The 20,683-nt window shown below is 42.5% G+C and overlaps 1 protein-coding gene across 1 annotated transcript in view; it reads left to right on the top strand.

The window, feature by feature from the left end:
* The window catches only part of lrpprc (leucine-rich pentatricopeptide repeat containing), a 144,324-nt gene that overhangs the window by 26,349 nt on the left and 97,292 nt on the right, over positions 1-20,683 (top strand). Inside the window, exons 6-10 of the mRNA XM_043695628.2 lie at positions 3,614-3,700; positions 12,858-12,984; positions 13,889-14,033; positions 15,529-15,686; positions 19,761-19,866. Coding sequence (XP_043551563.1) covers positions 3,614-3,700; positions 12,858-12,984; positions 13,889-14,033; positions 15,529-15,686; positions 19,761-19,866 — 623 coding nt within the window. The remainder of the gene's footprint in view (positions 1-3,613; positions 3,701-12,857; positions 12,985-13,888; positions 14,034-15,528; positions 15,687-19,760; positions 19,867-20,683) is intronic.

Genomic DNA, 20,683 nt, shown 5'->3' with positions numbered 1-20,683 from the left:
TCCACAATTGGCTGAGTGGCAAGAAGCAGAGGGTGATGATTTGAGAGGGAATTTTCTTATTGGAAGTCTATATCCATTGGGGTCCCACAGGGGTCATTGTTGGGGCCCTTGCTGGTTGTGGTTTATATAAACAATTTTAGACTTGAATATAGGAGGGTAAGTTCACAGATGAAACAGTTTACCACTGCACCAGTTTTTGTGAGAAAAATAGTCTTAGATTGCGATAAGTTATAGACTGGCTGGTCAGATGCTGATCAGTGGTAAATGAGATGATGCAAGGGAATAAGTGAATGGTCAGACTCGGAGAAGCATTGAGAATCAGAGGTGTATATGTATACCAGTTCTTTAAGGTATCAGGATAGGTGGATAACATGATTAAGAAGGCATGTGGTAACCTTGCCTTTATTACTTGAGGCATCAAGTTTAAAATCAGGGAGGTTATGTTGGAACTGTATAGAAACATTAGTTAGGTGACAACGAGAGTATATTTTACAGGTTCTGAAATCCACATTGTAGGGAGGATATGATTCCACTGGAGAGGGTGCCTTGGCTGGAGCATTTTAGTTATGAAGAAACTTGAATAGATTGGGAATTTTTTTTCCTTACAGTAGAGGAGATTGAGAGGCAACATGATTGAGATGTGCAAAATTGAGGGGCATAAATAGGGTCGACAGGAAAAAAACCTTTTTTCTTTGTGGGAGGAATCAGTGACCATGGGGAATAGATTTAAACTAAGAACCAGAAGGTTTAGAAGAGTTGTGAGCAAACATTTTTTACCCAGAAGGTGTTGGAAATCTGGAACTCACTGTCTGTTGAGGCAGGAGCCCTCATAACGTTTAAGATGTATTTTGATATACATTTGTGAAACCAAAGCATATATGGGGCAAATTCTAATCAAGAAAGCTAATGCAGTGCTTGCCTTTATATTTAAAGGACTGGAGCACCAAGATGTACAAGTTATGCTGCAGTTGCTTAAAAAAAGCCCTGGTTAGAGCCCATTTGAAGTACTGTGAGCAGATCGAGGCATCACACCTAAGGAAGGATTTGAGCTTTGGAGGCAGTACAACATCGGTTTACAGGGTTTATGAGGAGAGATTATATAAATTAGGCCTGTTTTCACTTGAATTTAGATGGGTGATCTGTTTGAAGTCTTCAAAGTATTGACAGGAAAAGAGTGGGTAGCTCAAGATAAACTCTTTCACCTAGTTGGGGATCCTAGAACTAAGGGGCAGAGACTGAGAATTGTGGCCAAACCATTCAGGAGAGATATTAGGAATCATTTCTATACACAAGAGCTGGTAAATGGTTGGGACTGTTTTCCACAAACGGCAGTAGATACAGATCAATTGTTAACTTCAAATCTGAGCTGGCCTTTTTTTTTCAGCAAAGCTTTTTAAGGAAATGGTCCAAAAACAGGTATATGAGATTAGGCCATAAATCAGCCATTATCTCATTGACTAGTGGAACAGGCTGGGGTGTCAGAATAGCCTCCTCCTGTTCTTAAAAGGCTGTGGGCAAAGTGGTAGAAAATGGGATGAGAATCGTTAAATGGTTGCTATAACTAGATTTAAGAATGTGGAGGAGCTGGGGTGGACAAAGTTTAAAAAAAATCTCACAACACCAGGTTTATTTAGAAGCACTAGCTTTTGGAGCGCTGCCCTTTCATTAGGTAGCTGTGAAACAGGATCGTAAGACACAATTTATAGCAAAAGATTACAGTGTCATGCAACTAAAATGATGTTTTGAACAAATTTAGATTGCTGTTAAATCTTTCATCTTTTTGGTTCATTAATATGTAAATCCCAGAATTTCTTTCAAGTCACATTCTTGAGATAACTTAAGGTTTTATTAAAAAAGATGACAGGCGGCATTGTGGCTCAGTGGTTAGCACTGCTGCCTCAGGGACCCAGGTTCGATCCCAGCCTCTGGCGACTGTCTGTGTGGAGTTTGCACGTTCTGCCTGTGTCTGCGTGGGTTTTCTCCGGGTGCACCAGTTTCCTTCCACAGTCCAAAGGTGTGCAGGTCGGGACAATTAGCCATTATAAATTGCCCATAGTGTTATGTGCAGTAGTCAGAAGGAAATGGGTCTGGGTGGGTTACTCTTCGGAGGGTCGGTGTGGACTTGGGCCAAAGGGCCTGTTTCCACACTGTAGGGAATCTAATCTAATCTGCAGAGAATCTAATCTAATCTAATCTAATCTAATCTAATTTAATGCATTGTCTGAGCTGGCATTTCATCTTTAAATTGTTTAATTTTATTGAACAGTACAAAATACAGTTGACAATAAACAGAAAACAGCTGTTCACAAAAAAAAGCACTATATACAGGGGAAAGGGCAGCAAAGCTGAACCTCTTTGTTCAACCAGTTTTCAGGGAGGTGAGGACAAACCTCAAAACCCCCTTCTATTTATCACAACGACAACAGTAGCAAACACAGATATGACAGTGCATACAGCACATACCCAATATAGCTGTAAAAAAGACAGCTGACACCCATCCACACCACGGACTGATCAGACCGTCTTTGGCTAGCCTTCCTGCAGGACAGTCGTCGGCATTCCGGTCTCTGGCCACCCTACATGCTGACCGAACCTCCCCAGGCCTGCTTTCGACCAGGCTGGTCATCGACCAACCAGCTCCCAGTCACTCAGCGTACTGACCAGACTAGCCCGATAGTCTAGTTGTTGGCCATCCAGTCTCCGGCTGCCCTGCGTACTGACTGACTGACTGTCCCCAGCCCACTTCCTTCTGGGATGGACGTTGGCCAGGGCACCTAGTCACCCCGCTTACTAACCAAACCACCCCCGACCTGCCTTCCTGCTTTTGGCCTTCTAGCGCCTGGCTGCCCCGTGTATTCACTGACCCTTTCTCTAGGCCAGTGTTTCTGCAGACCGGCCATTAGTTGTCTGGCTCCCAACCTCCCTGCGTACTGACCGGTCCACCCCCCCGTCAGCCTTCCTACGGGCTGCCATCAGCCTCTGCACATATTGACCAGCCTGACCTATATTGGCTTTCCTGCGTAAACGCTATCAGTTGCCTGGCCCCACCCACTCCACGTACTGACAGGCTCCTCCTGGCCCGCTTTGATCTTTTTTTTTATTTAGGTGACACAATTTAGATAATAATCAAACAATGATTGCAGTAGTTGCCAGGCAATGACTTCCCAAGCTGAGCAGAAGTTGAATAGGTATGTGGTCATGATTTGAAGAGAATAAAGTGGTAACAGTTTGGATATGCTGCCAGTATTAAATTTAAACATGAGATTTTAAAGCATTTTTAACATTTAGTTTGAAAATTTGCGTGAAACACCATTGTTTTCACTTCTATTTATCACTTGAATTATATGTGGCATTTAGAAACGAGAAAGAACAGCAATGACAAAATACTTGATGAATGTTTGTATGTGCATGCGTGCATATGCATTTATTAAATAATATGTATTCATTTTATAGTATTTATGTTGAATGGATCTATTGTCAGTGGAAATAGTTAGATGCAAAGTTTGGGCATTTAACTCTTGAGCACATTTGCGATCTTTTAATTTTTTTTGTTAGAGCCTAAAGTTAAGTATTGTTAACATTTTATTGATGAATTCATACTGTTGTCTTTTAGTAAAATCCTCGGTTTCATGAAAAGTAAGGACTTACCAATTACAGAAGTGGTGTTTAATTCCCTGGTGACAGGACATGCACGGGCTGGGTAAGTAATGTGCTGCAGTGAAGTTTTCAAAGGTATATTGCTTAATATGAACATGTGTATGTTTAATGTTTTGGATGGTGTGCTCTTTTTCTGTAACTCTTTGTAAATTTTGACGGTATTAGGCAAGAACTTTTGAAAGCTGATTGGGGGCAGATGTTCGCAAGTAAAGGGACGGCTGGAAAATGGGAAGCCTTCAGAAATGAGATAACGAGAATCCAGAGAAAGTATATTCCTGTTAGAGTGAAAGGAAAGGCTGGTAGGTAGAGGGAATGCTGGATGACGAAAGAAATTGAGGGTTTGGTTCAGGTATAGACAGGATAGATCAAGTGAATCCTTAGAAGAGTATAAAGGCAGTAGGAGTATACTGAAGCGGAAATCAGGAGGGCAAAAAGAGGACATGAGGTAGCTTTGGTAAATAGAATTAAGGAGAATCCAAAGGGTTTTTACAAATACATTGAGGACAAAAGGGTAACTAGGTAGAGAATAGGGCCCCTCAAAGATCAGCAAGGCGGCCTTTGTGTGGAGCCGCAGGAGATGGGGGAGATACTAAACGAGTATTTTGCATCAGTATTTACTGTGGAAAAGCACATGGAAGATATAGACTGTAGGGAAATAGATGGTGACATCTTGCAAAATGTCCATACTACAGAGGAGGAAGTGCTGGATGTCTTGAAACGGGTAAAGGTGAATAAATCCCCAGGACCTGATCAGGTGTACCCGCCAACTCTGTGGGAAGCTAGAGAAGTGATTGCTGGGCCTCTTGCTGAGATATTTGTATCATCAGGTGAGGTGCCGGAAGACTGGAGGTTGGCTAACATGGTGCCACTGTTTAAGAAGAGTGTTAAGGACAAGCCAGTGAACTATAGACCAGTGAGCCTGATGTTGGTGGTGGGCACGTTTTTGGAGGGAATCCTGAGGGACAGGATGTACATGTATTTGGAAAGGCAAGGACTGATTAGGGATAGTCAACATGGTTTTGTGTGTGGGAAATCATGTCTCACAAACCTGATTGAGTTTTTTAAAGAAGTAACAAAGAGATTGATGAGGGCAGAGCGATAGATGTGATCTACATGGACTTCAGTAAGGCGTTCGACAAGGTTCCCCATGGGAGACTGATTAGCAAGGTTAGATCTCATGGAATACAGGGAGAACTAGCCATTTGGATACAGAACTGGCTCAAAGGTAGAAGACAGAGGGTGGTGGTGGAGGGTTGTTTTTCAGACTGGAGGCCTGTGACCAGTGGAGTGCCACAAGGATCGGTGCTGGGTCCTCTACTTTTTGACATTTACATAAATGATTTGGATGCGAGCATAAGAGGTACAGGTAGTCAGTTTGCAGATGACACCAAAATTGGAGGTGTAGTGGACAGTGAAGAGGGTTACCTCAGACTACAACAGGATCTGGACCAGGTTGGCCAATGGGCAGAGAAGTGGCAGGTGGGGTTTAATTCAGATAAATGCGAGGTGCTGCATTTTGGGAAAGCAAGTTTTAGCAGGACTTATACACTTAATGGTAAGGTCCTGGGAGTGTTGCTGAACAAAGAGGCCTCAGAGTGCAGGTTCATAGCTCCTTGAAAGTGGAGTTACAGATAGATAGGATAGTGAAGAAGATGTTTGGTATGCTTTCCTTTATTGGTCAGAGTATTGAGTACAGGAGTTGGGAGGTCATGTTGCGGCTGTACAGGACATTGGTTAGGCCACTGTTGGAATACTGCGTGCAATTCTGGTCTCCTTCCTATCAGAAAGATGTGAAACTTGAGAGAAAAGATTTACAATGATGTTGCCAGGGTTGGAGGATTTGAGCTATCGGGAGAGACTGAACAGGCTGGGGCTGTTTTCCCTGGAGCTTTCGAATGCTGAGGGGTGACCGTATAGAGGTTTACAAAATTATGAGGGGCATGGATAGGGTAAATAGACAAAGTCTTTTCCCTGGGGTCAGAGAGTCCAGAATTAGAGGGCATAGGTTTAGGGTGAGAGGGGAAAGATATAAAAGAGACCTAAGGGGCAACCTTTTCATACAGAGGGTGGTATATGTATGGATTGAGCTGCCAGAGGATATGGTGGAGGCTAGTACAATTGTAACATTTAAAAGGCGTTTTTGATGGCTATATGAATAAGAAGGGTTGGAGGGATATGCGCTGGGTGGTGGCAGGTGGGACAAGTTTGGGTTGGGATATCTGGACGGGTTGGACCGAATGGTCTGTTTTCATGCTGTACATCTCCATGACTCTATGACTCTATAAATTAAACATAGTTACGGTAATATAGTGTCTATTTTACTGGTCTAGAATCTAGTGATCAAGACATCAACAAGTCATGGCCTAGATTGGGAGGAGCTGAAAATGTGTTGCTGGAAAAGCGCAGAAGGCATAAGACCTTCTTCAGGGACGTCGATTCTCCTGTTCCTTAGATGCTGCCTGACCTGCTGCGCTTTTCCAGCAACACATTTTCAGCTCTGATCTCCAGCATCTGCAGCCCTCACTTTCTCTCTAGATTGGGAGGACAAAATCATTTGATTGAAACACCGTTATTTTGGTTGGGATGAACCAAGTTGTTCGACACTTTGATTGTCAGAGTATAGCTTTACTTTGTTGAAAACAAAGGAATAGGTCATATAAAACTCAGAATGATAACTAGATTGCTCTTCGAATTACTACAATACCTTTCTCGGACCATGACTGGCCACATGTATAGTGAGGCCACCTTTGTGCTCTGAAGAAACTTAGAGCAGAAAAGTTCAAACTGTTCCTGGACAGAATTCTGTCTGAAAGCAATTCCACCATTCAAGGCCATCTGAATAGTTGAAGTGCTGAATCTTAGTACGACTACGACAGAAGAGAATAAGAGGTTCTCTCTCTCTCTCTAACCTGTTTCATGTTCAAGCTCTCCTGCAAAAATTAATTCTGGGCAAGTGGGCTAAAGGAACTGTTGTAACCTCCAAAAGTCGCTCTATTTTGAAGACCTTCACTTCAGTCTAATTAAAATGTGACCGAGAAACACTAGGCTTGCACCAAAAGAGAGTGATTGAAATTGCATTTTTATTTACTATCAACATTTTTAATTTCTATTTTGTCATCTGTCTATGTTTAGTTTTTTTGTGTGTTAGTGTAAACAAGTTGCATGAGTGAGATTTCACGTTCTGGTTAACACCTGGATCAACTGTTGCGAAATAATGTAACCTTCATTTTTTTAAATTCTCAATTGTCCTTGTGTTATTCAAATTGACTTGATCTCTGTGAACTAAGAAAATACAGAACTGCATAAAGTAACTTATTTGACTTCTGGCAAATAGAAGGAAATGTTTTTTTTAAAAAAAACTACCTGTGATCACGCAATTTATTTCTGAATTTACAGATGAAACCAAATTGGGAATGTAATGGTCATTACTGAGCAGGAGAAAGTGAGCACTGCAGATGCTAGAGGTCAGAGTCAAAAAGTGTGGCACTGGAAAAGCACAGCAGCTCAGGTAGTATCTGAGGAGCAGGAGAGTCGACGCGAAGGACTTATACCTGAAATGTTGACTTTCCTGCTCCTCGGAGGCTGCCTGACCTACGGTGCTTTTCCAGCACCACACTTAATACGGAGGAGGCTGAAAATAAGTTACTAGGAAGGACCATTAATAATGTTGCAGAATGGACAAATAAGTAACAAATTTAATGCAACACAGATAAATGTGAAATAATATATTTTGGTGGGGAGAATAGGCAAGTCAGATAACTTGATGTTATGAATTTGAGGACGTGTACTGTACCTTTAAGAGAGAGTGAATGCTATTCTGAACTGAGGGGTTACCAGCACCTGTGTGTATGACTAGATGTCAGCCTCAATGTACTGGAAAATTGAGGCTGTGAAATGGATACCTGAGTTTTGGTTGCTGTTTTGACAACAATTTGAATTTAACCAATCACTTCAAATTATATCCCAGGATACTAAAACCCAATTGAGTTTGAATTTATTGTTTTGTGAACATCAAACCAATGAGACAATCCGATGTTGGGAACATAAAATTGCAGACATTTTGAAAATTGGAGACAGAGTAACTGCCATTGAGAAAGACCCAAAATATTAGGAAACACTCCCTATCAAAGGTTCCTTTTCAAATGAAATATACTCACTGTAAAAAGAAAGAAGACAATTCAGGGAAATCAGCTGGAAGTGTCAAGTCACAGAACATGACCCGGCTGTGTGGTTTTGAAATTAAGTTGATGTAATTTTAATGAGTGTCTTATTGGAACAGCATATTGTTATAGAGTTGGAAGCAGGTAATAAGCAGTTAAGAGAAAGGGGGTCTTAGAGGTGTGACAGTTGTTGAATGTTCACTTTTAGTGTTAAAAAAAAAATTGCTGTTATTTTCTTTAAATTGTTGAATTTGGGAGTGCTCTGTCACTCTTAACAGATTATGAGGCGAGGTGAGCCTTTCTGGATATTTGGTTTATTTAACAGAAGGGTTCACTGCCATTTCATAACACTTGCGCAGTGCAAGTCTATGTGGGGCATAGGGTTCGTAAATTACAAATACACCATTGACTAGAAAGTGTAACATTTGTTTGTGAGGCCCACAAAAAAAAGCAAATCAAATACCAAGTTTTTGTTCTTGCAGAAGGCTGGGTTTGTGAAGTACCGAAGTTGTGTTAAACCTGTATTGAACCTTGGTCAAAGAAACTTAGAGTACAGTGTGCAATTCTGGTTACCATGTTGTGAAAAGAATGAAAGGTAAAGTCACCATTGTACTCCTGGACAATAGGGCAGCTGTCTCAATAGAGAGAGACAACTGGAGGTGATTTGATCTGAGGGTCACCATAGCTCAGGGAAGGGTAGAGGTTGAGAAGGAGAGTCCTTCATGGTAAACTCAACCAGTGTAGAAATTGAACCCACACTGTTGGCATTATTCTGTATTGCAAACCAGACATAGAGTGAATAAAGCTAACTAAACCAACTTGTAAAAGGAATATAAGGCACTGGAGGGGCAGGATGCACAGGAATGGATAGATATACATTTATCAGGAAATGATTGAGAAGGAGGATCTCTTTTTCTCAAAATAAAATTCTCTAGTGGTAACTTAATGAAGGTCTTAAAAATTATGAAAGGCTTGATTAAGTGGATTCCCTCTTGAGGGGGAAAAGCACAACGAGAGCCTGTCAGGACAAGACAATTACAAAGAGATCCAATGAAATATTTCAAGAAATTACTTCACCCAAAGAAACATGAGAATGTGCAACTCAGCAATATTAGGAGGGTTTTAAGCACATTACAGAAGTACTTAATGTGAAATTGGGCAAGTATATCAAAAAGAAGGGAATAGATGGTTACGGTGACCAATTTCAATGAGGAAAGGTGGGATAGGATTAGTGAAGAATTAACAGAAGAATAGACTGGTTGGACTAAATAGCTTGTTTTTGTGTTGTTGTGTTGTGATTTTGCATGTAAGAAATCATTTTTAGAAGTTCAATTTTATGATCGAGGCACAAAGTTTGTCAGTTCTATGAAAATATTTGTCAAAAGTGTTGGACGGTTTTGCTAAGTCCATCAGAATTAAGAGATTCATGTCATTGGATTTTGAAAGGAAACATAAAGTTGTCTCAATGATTCAAGAAAATAATGAAAGTTAAGAGTTATAAAGCTGAGACAGGAGTGATATTTCTTTGGGATCAAGACTGTTGGGTGGTATGAAAAAGGTTGAAACTTTGATGTTTTTGTTAATAGATCTCCAAACATTTCTGTTAATGTTGCTTGGCTTGTTTTTCTTTTTTATGTAATTAGCTTATGCTCTGTTGTTTAAGAACATCTGTAGCGTTGTGAATATGCTTTATCTACAAAAACAAATTAGGGTGTCTCAAGCTAGGTTTCATTCTAGCATCTGTCTTGTCCATTGTTAGCATTAGCTGGAATCATAATATCCAATATAATCTGATGCATTTAAGATTTTTGTTAATGTTAGATACTGAGCAGTTTGCCTGTCAGATGACAATGACACTCCTTGACTTCAGAATGTATGATTAACAATGAACGTGGAGCACTAGTACTTTCAATCTTGAATCATATTCTGAAGTGAAGTGATTATTGTAAATAATGAGTAAGGAAAAACCAGGTAACTACAGACCGGTGAGCCTGACATTGGTGGTAGACAAGTTGTTTGAGAGAATCCTGAGAGACAGGATTTACATGTATTTGAAAAAGCAAGGACTGTTCAGGGATAGTCAACATGCCTTTGTGCATGGGAAATTGTGTCTCATGAACTTGATTGAGTTTTTTGAAGTCGTAACAAAAAGGATTGATAAGGGCAGAGTGGTGGGTGTGATCTATATAGACTTCAGTAAGGTGATTGACAATGTTGCCCATGGGAGACTGGTTAGCAAGGTTAGATCACATGGAATAGAGGAAGAACTAGTTATTTGGATACAGAACTGGCTTGAAGGTAGAAGACAAAGGTAGGTGGTGGATGCTTGCTTTTCAGATTGGAGGCCTGTGGGCAGCGGTATGCCGCAAGGGTCAGTGCTAGGGCCACTGCTTTTCGTGATTTATGTAAGCGATTTGGATGTGAACACAGGAGATATGGTTGGTAAGTTTGTAGATGACACCAAAGTTACAGGTGTGGTAGATAGTGAAGAAGGTTACCTCAGAGTGCAACGGGACTTTCAACAGATCGGTCAAAAAGCCGAGGAGTGGCAGATGGAGTTGAATTTAGATCCGTGAGGTGCTGTATTTTGGAACAACACATCAGTGCAGGACCTATACACTTAAGGTGCTAGGGAGTGTTGCTGAACAAAGAGACCTTGGAGTGCAGGTTCGTAGTTGCAGGTAGATAGGATAGTGAAGAAGACATTTGGTATGCTTGCCTTTATTGGTCAGTGCATTGAGTGTAGGAGTTGGGAGGTCATGTTGTGGCTGTACAATATATTGTTTAGGTCACTTTGGGAATATTGCGTTCAATTCTGGTCTCCCTGCTTTCGGAAGGATGTTGTGAAACTTGAAAGGATTCAGAAAAGACTTACAAGGATCTTACCAAGGTTGAAGGGTTTGAGGTGTACAGAGAGGCTGAATAGACTGGGGCTGTTGTCTCTGGAGCGTCGGAGGCTGAGGGGTGACGTTACAGAGGTTTGTAAAATCATGAGGGGCATGGATAGGGTCAATAGACAAGGTCTTTTCCCTGGGGTAGGGGAGTCCAAAACTAGAGGGCACAGGTTTAAGGTGAGAGGGAAAAGATATAAAAGAGACTTGAGCAACTTTTTAATGTATGTATGAAATGAGGTGCCCCAGGAAGAGGTGGAGGTTGGATGGGTATATGAATAGAAAGGGTTTAGAGAGATATGGGCCAAGTGCTCGCATATGAAACTGGATTTATTTTGGGATATCTGGTTGGACCGAAAGTTGTTTCTGTGCTGTTTATCTCTATGACTCAATGATATAAATAATTGCTGCACAAGACCTGCATCAGATTGCAGGTTTTCATAGTGGAAACAACAATGTTAGGATTTGTTTAACTATGATTAAGGTGGTTTAGTGCATGTGTATAGTACATATAATTGTAAACATTCAACAGTCCTGTCTTCCCTTGTGTGCCTTTTCTTTGATAAAAGGACAGGTAGTGTCATGAACCTCAAGTCTGAACTGTTTTGGTCATGTTTTCTTGTATTTTCATATGACTAATTTAGGATAGACCCGTCTCGTTTGCGCATCTCTCTGTTTCAGTAAATTTATTTTGTAATTTTATTACAACCTTGATTTGATTTGCATCTTGTGTGATCTTATTTAAAGAGCATAGAACATTACAGTGCAGTACAGGCCCTTTGGTCCTCAGTGTTGCGCCGCCCTGTGGAACCGATCTGAAGCCCATCGAGCCTACACTATTCTATTGTTCATATGCCTATCCAATGACCATTTAAATACCCTGAAAGTTGGCGAGTCTACCAACTGTTGCAGGCAGTGTGTTCCATGCTCCTGCTACTCTGAGTAATACAATAACATTTTATATTTGTGTTATTTTAGCAAGATTTCAAGTATGTTTCAACAATACTGGAGTCAGATCTGACTCTTGTAAATCTTGTCTGCAGCCTGAATGGGGATTACGTAAATTCTTGCCCAAATTTTATATTGTCCAGTTTCATTGTTACCCCATTGTACATTGATGAAGTAGAGCTGGGAAGCATCTTAAGTGGATCTTTTGTTCAATCCTTTTGTATTTAGTCATTACCTATGCAAAGTGTTGAAGTTAATTTAATTGAACTGTCTGGCATATGACCATATCTTGGTACCTATTTCATTGTTGTCTTGTTACTCACAAGAAAGGTCTGTAGCATGAATTTTTTTTTCACTTGGTTGCCACCTTGTTTTTGAACTAGAAATTTAAAGATTTCATCCCCATTTTTAAACTTCACTTCATTTCTAAATTTTGTTTGATTCTCCATTGCAGTGCTGATTGAAGGTTGTGTTCTTGGATTGTGAAACTCAGTATATCCATTTGCTGTGATTCAAATGGATGTTTATGATCTCGTTCCAAGAAGAATAGTATGCCCTGGCCATTATTCTTTGTCAACATTCTTCCCTCTATCAACCATGATAAATAAATAAATAGTGAAGATTAAAATTTTCTCATTGATTGGTTCTCATGTGCAATTTGGCTAAAACCATTAGCTGCATAATAAGTGTCTGCATTTAAAAGTGATTTTTGGTATTTTGAGTACTTGAGATGTATCTGGAGGACAAGTACTCAGACAATATAAAATATGCCAGTGTACGAATGCTTCAGATATTTTGTGTTTATTCTGAACAAGTATAGTATTGAATGTTGGATATCTCCATTGTTCAGTTTTAACTGAGCTGCGTAGCATCTGTTACAATGCACAGTAGATCTCAGAATAAGGGGTTGCACATTTAAGACAGCTGAGGCATTTCTTCTCTCAGAAGGTTGTGTACCTCTGGAAGGCTATTGAGGCTGGGTCGGTAATTATAGTTCAATAGGCTGAGATATGTGGATTTTTGATCATTTAAGGGAATCCAGGCTTATAGGGAAATTGCAAGAAAGTGGAGATGAGGATTATCAGATCTGCCATGATCTCGATGAATGGTGGAATCGTTTTGATGGGCTGAATCACCTATTTCTGCTTCTACATCCTGTGTTTTATCTGTGTGGTGCTTTAACTCTTAAACTTTATTTCAGTGACATGGAAAATGCAGAGGGTATTCTAACTGTGATGGGTGGTGCAGGAATTGAGCCTGGTCCGGATACCTATGTTGCACTGCTGAATGCATATGCTGAAAAGGGAGATATTGAGAATGTGAAACAGGTAAAAACTGGGCAGCATCTGCTTTTGTTCAAGTTCAACTTAATTGCAATAGAAATTTATGTAGAAACATTACCTATTCTTGGGAATTAAGTTTTATGCAAAAATCCTGAAATTATGTGAATAGACTAAAGTTTGATTTGCTGCAACAGTTTGTTTTTATTTGTACTGTTTAGTCATTTGTCAAAAGTCATATTTTTGAAGTTGTCGCTGTTCAAAATAATAAAAACCAAACACTATTGGGGTCTTTTGAGTGTAAGCATGCTAGAATTTAGTTTATGATGCTTCTGTAACGTTGTAAACTTCTGTAAGTTTATGCAATTTCTGTCGCCAAGGGTCTTTTATTTAATTATACATTTCCATGAAAGCTTTAAAAATTGCCATTTGGTTTGTGATATGGTATAAAATTTCCATATACATTCTATAGAATGCCATTATTTATGGTTTGCTGTTTTCTCTCTCCTTGTTAGATGACATCAGGTAACAAATGATTGCAATTAAAATTAGTTTGACTGAGACTACAAAAGTAGGAGGAAGTAAAAGTTCAGATTTTCAAATTCAGCATTTCTGTTTATTTTTGAAGTGACTTTTTATAAAGAGTCCCATAAATTCAGGTTATAAATTTTATATGTAAGTAAATATATCCGTATATGCCATGGAAATAAATTTTTCAAGCTCCAAACTTATTTGCTAAATTTAAACTCTGTAAATTGCTTATTCAGATGGTACACGATTAGCAATTGGTAGGGTAAAGCTTAAAAGAACAGATTGTGACAAGTTTGGGAGAAGGAACAAGATTAAAAGGTGTTGAAAGCGAAAAAAAATTGTCTTAGCACAGCCTTAAGATATTTATGTGATTTGAATGTAAAGTCTATTTTTGTGTGCTTAATTTTTCTCTTGTTGATAGACACTGGAGAAAGTTGAAAAGACAGATGCCAGCCTGATGGACAGGGACTTGATGCAAATCATTTTCAGCCTGGCCAAGTCTGGCTATCCACAATATGTTCAGGATATTGTGGAGCGGATGAGACATGACAGGGGATATGTACCAGGCGAGTTTTACACTAGTGTTGTGGATATATATGGTTTTCAGTTGTGATTTCTCAAATCTTATTCACTTCAGGATTCTTGAAATTTGACTTAGACAGTGTAGAACATATTTAAACTGGAAAAAGCCTGCTAAGTAAAAACTAATTTTGTTTCTTTTTATATGGGTGAAAAGTACTGTATTATCCTAATTATTGTTTTTCTATTAGCATAAGCCATGGCAAATGACAAGCTCGTAAAATGTAAGTTTTTGGGCAAGTCTAAATGAATATTAGACTAAAAATCTCCTTATCCTGTACTTAAGCATTAATTGCTAAAATACCAGCTTTTTGTTATCGCAATATTCTAAGGAGTTGTGTTCCATAATTAATCTTCTAAGTATTTAGAGAGATGCAGCGAGGAAAGCTGCAAATGGTCAAAATAATATAAGTTGTTAGAATCTGATATCTCTGCTTGGATTCTTTAAGGACAGTAACCATTCTTTTGGCATGTTGAGAATGTCCATTGGTTGCTCTGCCTTCTGATTTTGGACAAACTAGAAACACAGTTATGCGTTTAATTTCATGTTATATTAAGTTCTGCTTCATTGACACAATGAATGAAACTATGGATCTTCTCGCACTCTATTTCAAGACTTTTACAGTAGTTGTGAAGGATTAAATGAGAGCACAGAATAATCTTAGAATCATATCATCGAATCTTTTTAGCGTGGAAGCAGGAAATTCAGCCCATCGAGTCCACACATAGTGTCCGAAGACCATCCCAACCAGACCCAATTCCCAATCCCGACCCCTGTAGCACTGCATTTCTCATTGCTAATCCATCCAACCTACACATCCCTGGACACTCTGGGCAACTTCAGCATTGCCAATCCATCTAACCTGCACATCTTTAGACTGTGGTAGGAAACCTGCAAAGACGAAGGGAGGATGTGCATATTCTGTGCAGACAGTTGCCTGAGTGGTGGAAGTGAACCCAGGTCTATGGCACAGTGAGGCAGCAGTGCTCACCACTGAGCCACTATGATGTCCCTGCGAGTGAATTTTTCAAACATAACACTTAATCTAGAATATATCGGCAGTTTCTCTCTTCGTTTTGAGATTATCCACAACTTAAATCATTTACATGGTTCACAAAATAAATTGTGAAATTTTAATGTTTTCATTTTTGTTCCTGTAGTTATTGGTCTATTTTAAAACATTGGTTAAGAGAAATTTTGAGAAATCCTAACATTGAACACACCATTTTCCGGTAGCAGTTTTTTTTTGTTGTAAGCTTCAATTAATGTTTATGAATCTGTTGTTGGATTACAATACTTAGTATACTTTTATGAGATCAAGCACGGTAAAACATCAAATAGTAGCTGAGCAGACTTTTCATATGTAGGCCGATCATATTTAAATGTTGATTAAGAATTATATTTCATAATTACAATCTTTTTGGTTATAGTGGAATAATTGTCACAGTTTGGCTTATTTTCTAATTTGTTGATTGTTACAGATGCAATGAATCTATGTTTGAGCTTGATTACACAAGGTTGGGAAGAAACTGCTTTCCAAGTGTTGAAAACTTTTCCTATGTTTCAGTCTGAGAACCAAAATGGCGATTCATTAGATCTTGGTAACTTTTTCATCCGGCACTGTACTAATCAAGACACGGTAAGACAAAGTAATGGATGATAGTCCCATAATAATCGGGTGTCAAATCAAAATTATTGTATGTTCAAAAAACTTGGTGATAACAGTATCAGTGAGGTGCTGTTGATCATCAGCAGAATTGTATTTAACCATAATCTGTAAATTCATAGGTCAGAATATCCCCCACTCCAGAACTGTCATTAAACAGGGTGGGCAATGCTGGCTCAGTGAAGAGTTTAGGAAGGCATACCATCTATAACTAAAAATGAAACATGAACATAGTGAAGCAATGGCACAGGCCTGTTTGCGTGCAAAACCAATAAATGATTGAGCTAAGTGATTCCTTAACCAATGGATCAGACTTAAACCCTGTGGTCCTGCCACATCCAGTTATGAATGGTGTGGACAGTTAACGTCTAAAATATACCCAATCTCATGATAGGGAGCTCAGCATAACAGTGCCAATAACTAGGCGAGAGCATTTGCAAACTTCTTCAATCAGAAATATGGAGAGGATGGTTCATCTTGGCCTCCTCCTGAGATCGTCCTGAGCAGACGCCGCCGCCGATGACGTCACTTCCGCCCCCATCGACCTCGCAACCTTCATGATCGCGGCCCAAACAACCGCCTCCGGGATCGCCGCACAGACAACCTGCTCTGCGATCGTCATGAAGACCATCGCCAACAGATTGGCGACCTCTGCGGCTATGGGGAAGAACTCTGTCTCCGTGGTCGCCGCAGCTACTTCCGCCCCCAGTGACGTCAGCAACCTACATTTGGACCACATCGCCGCATGTGTCTCCGCCCCCCCGCCGCGTTCCGTCACCACGCCTAACCCCGCCCCCCCGCCGCGTTCCGTCACCACGCCTAACCCCGCGCCCCCGCTGCGTTCCGTCACCGCGCCTAACTCCGCCACCACGCCGCGTTCCACCACCACGCCTAACTCCGCCCCCCGGCCGAGTTCCGTCACCGCGCCTAACCCCGCCCCCCCGCCGGTCTCCATCACCATGTCCAACTCCGCCCCCACGCCGACCTCTGTCCCCGCCCCCAGGCCTAACCCCGCCCCCACATCCAGCTCCAGTCCCACACCAGGTCCTAGCTCCCCTCCCTGCCGTGTGTTCACCATCCCTCCAGACTTGCCCCTCTCTGAGGATGAAAGATCAGTCCTCAGCAGAGGTCTCACCTTCGTTCCCACACGTTCTCGGGTCAATGAATTCAATACACGGAGTGACATCGAACAATTCTTCCGCCGCCTTCGCCTCCGTGCCTTCTTCTTCAATCAAGACTCTCGCCCACCCTCCGACGACCCCTTCTCCCACCTCCAACACACCCCGTCCATCTGGACACCCCGTGCTGGCCTCCTACCTGCCCTCGACCTCTTCATAGCAAACTGCCGCCGCGATATTAACCGCTACCTGAACTCCCACACCCCTCCCACCCACTCCAACCTCTCCCCCTCGGAACGCGCAGCCCTCCACTCCCTCCGTTCCAACCCCAACCTCACCATCAAACCAGCTGACAAGGGAGGCGCAGTAGTAGTTTGGCGCACTGACCTTTACACCGCTGAGGCCAAACGCCAGCTCGCAGATACCTCCTCCTACCGTCCCCTTGACCATGACCCCACCCCCCACCACCAAACCATCATCTCCCAGACCATCCATAACCTCATCACCTCAGGGGACCTCCCATCCACCGCCTCCAACCTCATAGTCCCACAACCCCGCACCGCCCGTTTCTACCTCCTGCCCAAAATCCACAAACCTGACTGCTCCGGACGACCCATCGTCTCAGCCTGCTCCTGCCCAACCGAACTCATCTCGGCATACCTCGACACGGTCCTGTCCCCATTAGTCCAAGAACTCCCCACCTACGTTCGTGACACCACCCACGCCCTCCACCTCCTCCAGGATTTCCGCTTCCCCGGTCCCCAACGCCTCATCTTCACCATGGACATCCAGTCCCTGTATCCCCCATCACGAAGGACTCAAAGCACTCCGCTTCTTCCTTTCCCGCCGTACCACCCAGTACCCTTCCACCGACACCCTCCTTCGACTGACCGAACTGGTCCTCACCCTGAACAACTTTTCTTTCCAATCCTCCCACTTTCTCCAAACAAAAGGAGTAGCCATGGGCACCCGCATGGGCCCCAGCTATGCCTGCCTCTTCGTAGGGTATGTGGAACAATCCATCTTCCGCAACTACACTGGCCCTACCCCCCATCTTTTCCTTCGCTACATTGATGACTGTATCGGCGCTACCTCGTGCTCCCACGAGGAGGTTGAACAGTTCATCCACTACACTAACACCTTCCACCCCGACCTCAAATTCACCTGGACAGTCTCGGACTCCTCCCTCCCCTTCCTAGACCTTTCTGTTTCTATCTCAGGCGACCGAATCAACACGGACATCTACTACAAACCAACCGACTCCCACAGCTACCTGGACTATACCTCCTCCCATCCTGCCCCCTGTAAAAACGCCATCCCATTCTCCCAATTCCTTCGTCTCCGCCGCATCTGCTCCCAGGAGGACCAGTTCAAAATACGTACAACACAGATGGCCTCCTTCTTCAAGGACCGCAATTTCCCCCCCGACGTGGTCGACGGTGCCCTCCACCGCATCTCCTCCACTTCCCGCTCCTCCGCCCTTGAGCCCCGCCCCTCCAACCGCCACCAGGACAGAACCCCACTGGTCCTCACCTACCACCCCACCAATCTCCATGTACAGCGCATCATCCGCCGTCACTTCCGCCACCTCCAAACAGACCCCAGCACCAAGGATATATTTCCCTCCCCTCCCCTATCAGCTTTCCGTAGAGACCACTCCCTCCGCGACTCCCTTGTCAGATCCACACCCCCCACCGACCCAACCTCCACTCCCGGCACCTTCCCTTGCAACCACAGGAGGTGCAACACTTGCGCCCACACCTCCCCCCCTCACTTCTCTCCAAGGCCCCAAAGGAAACTTCCATATCCGCCACAGATTCACCTGCACCTCCACCCACATCATCTACTGCATCCGCTGCAGCCGGTGTGGCCTCCTCTATATTGGGGAGACAGGCCGCCTACTTGCGGAGCGATTCAGAGAGCACCTCTGGGCCACCCGGACGAACCAACCCAACCACCCTGTAGCACAGCATTTCAACTCCCCCTCCCACTCCACCGAGGATATGCAGGTCATTGGACTCATCCACCGCCAAACCACAACAACGCGACGGTCGGAGGAGGAGCGTCTTATCTTCCGACTGGGAACCCTCCAACCACAGGGGATGAACTTGGACTTCACCAGTTTCTTCATCCCCCCTCCCCCCACCTTGTCTCAGCCGAATCCCTCCAGCCCGGCACCGCCTTCCTGACCTGCAGTCTTCTTCTTGACCTCTCCGCCTCCATCCTACTCCGACCTATCACCCTCACCTTGACCTCTTTCCACCTATCACATTTCCAACGCCCCTCCTCCAAGTCCCTCCTCCCTACCTTTTATCTTCTCCTGCTGAACACTCTCTGCTCATTCCTGAAGAAGGGCCTGTGCCCGAAACGTCGAATCTCCTGTTCCCTGGATGCTGCCTGACCTGCTGTGCTGTTCCAGCAATAAAGTTTCAACTTTGATCTCCAGCATCTGCAGACCTCACTTTCTCCTCCTCCTGAGATCCTCAATATCACAAATGCCAGCCTTCAATCAATTGGATTCACTCCATGTGATTTTAAGAAACAGCTGAAGGCATTGGATACTGCAGATACTGCAGGCATTGATACTTGATTTGCATTCTGTCCAAGGTACTCTGCTTCTGTCTTCATGACAGTTTTTGTTCAAACATGGACAAAAGATTTGGATGTAGGTTTGCTCGCTGAGCTGGAAGGTTTGTTTTCAGACATTTCATCACGATGCGAGGTAACATTATCAGTGTGCCTCCAGATGAAGCACTGGTGGTATGGCTTGCTTTTTATTTGTGTTTCGGTTTTCTTGGGTTGGTGATGTCATTTCCTGCAGTGATATAATTTCCTGTTCTTTTTCTCAGGGTGATATTTTGGTTCTATTAGTATGGATTGCCATTTTCTTTAAGGAAGTAATTAATTTGTTTTTTTTATTCTCTTCTAGACAATAGACAAGCTCTGTCACTTCTGTGAGGGACTAATAGAGGCCAATTTGCATTCAGCTCCTTTCCACTTTGCTCTTTACTGTGCACTGGATGCCAAAAAATCTGGTTTGTATTATATGAGAAATTTGAAGATTGAAGGATATTGATTAATAATTAGCTTTACAAAAACAAATTATTATGTTACGTGTGTCATGCGTGAAACATGGCTGAGGACTATCTTAATTAAGCTCGAACTACAATTTGAATTTTACTTCCACAAATTCAATTTGTATAGAAGAAAGCACTAAGACTGGCTGTATAGTGTACTTGATATGAAAAAGATTTAGGTCAGCAGACAATTATTTCTGTTCCATAGAGAGCTTCTCTTCATCCAGTAAACTGCAGGACTGACTTCTGCAAAACTAATAGCATTTCTTTTCACTTAACTTTGCCTTTGATGTAACTGACCAGAGATGTCTGCAGTGTAAAAACCCAGATTAGTGGACCTCTGAGAACAAAGGTGTCGGTTGAGCCATTTAAATGCAGATTTGTATGCATGTCAGTGCAACCCAAGCAGCATTAGTAACTGTACTAAGTGGAACCATTCCTCTTTTCATTAGAGAGGGCTATGGCGGAGTGGTATTATTGCTAACTATTATTCCAGAAACTCGGGTGATGGCGCCCAGATTTGGTAAGGCTGAAGCATTCAGCCAGGAGTGCCGAGTGGGTGATCCATCACTGCATCCTCCACAGCTCCCCAGCATCACAAGTGCCAGTCTTCAGCCAATTTGATTCACTCCACGTGACATCAAAAAACAGTTGGAGGCTTGATACTGCAAAAGCTATGGACTTTGATGACATTCAGGCAGCAGGACTGAAGATGTATCCAGAACTTGCTGAATACCTAGTCAAACTGTTGCAGTATAGCTGCAGTACTAGCATT

The sequence above is a fragment of the Chiloscyllium plagiosum genome, unplaced genomic scaffold, assembly GCF_037043375.1.
Source record: "Chiloscyllium plagiosum isolate Xiang-an unplaced genomic scaffold, Cpla_swu_hap1 HiC_scaffold_10, whole genome shotgun sequence".
Lineage (NCBI taxonomy): Eukaryota > Metazoa > Chordata > Chondrichthyes > Orectolobiformes > Hemiscylliidae > Chiloscyllium > Chiloscyllium plagiosum.
The sequence above is the reverse complement of the archived record's forward strand: the minus strand, read 5'-3'. Positions and strand labels throughout refer to the sequence as shown.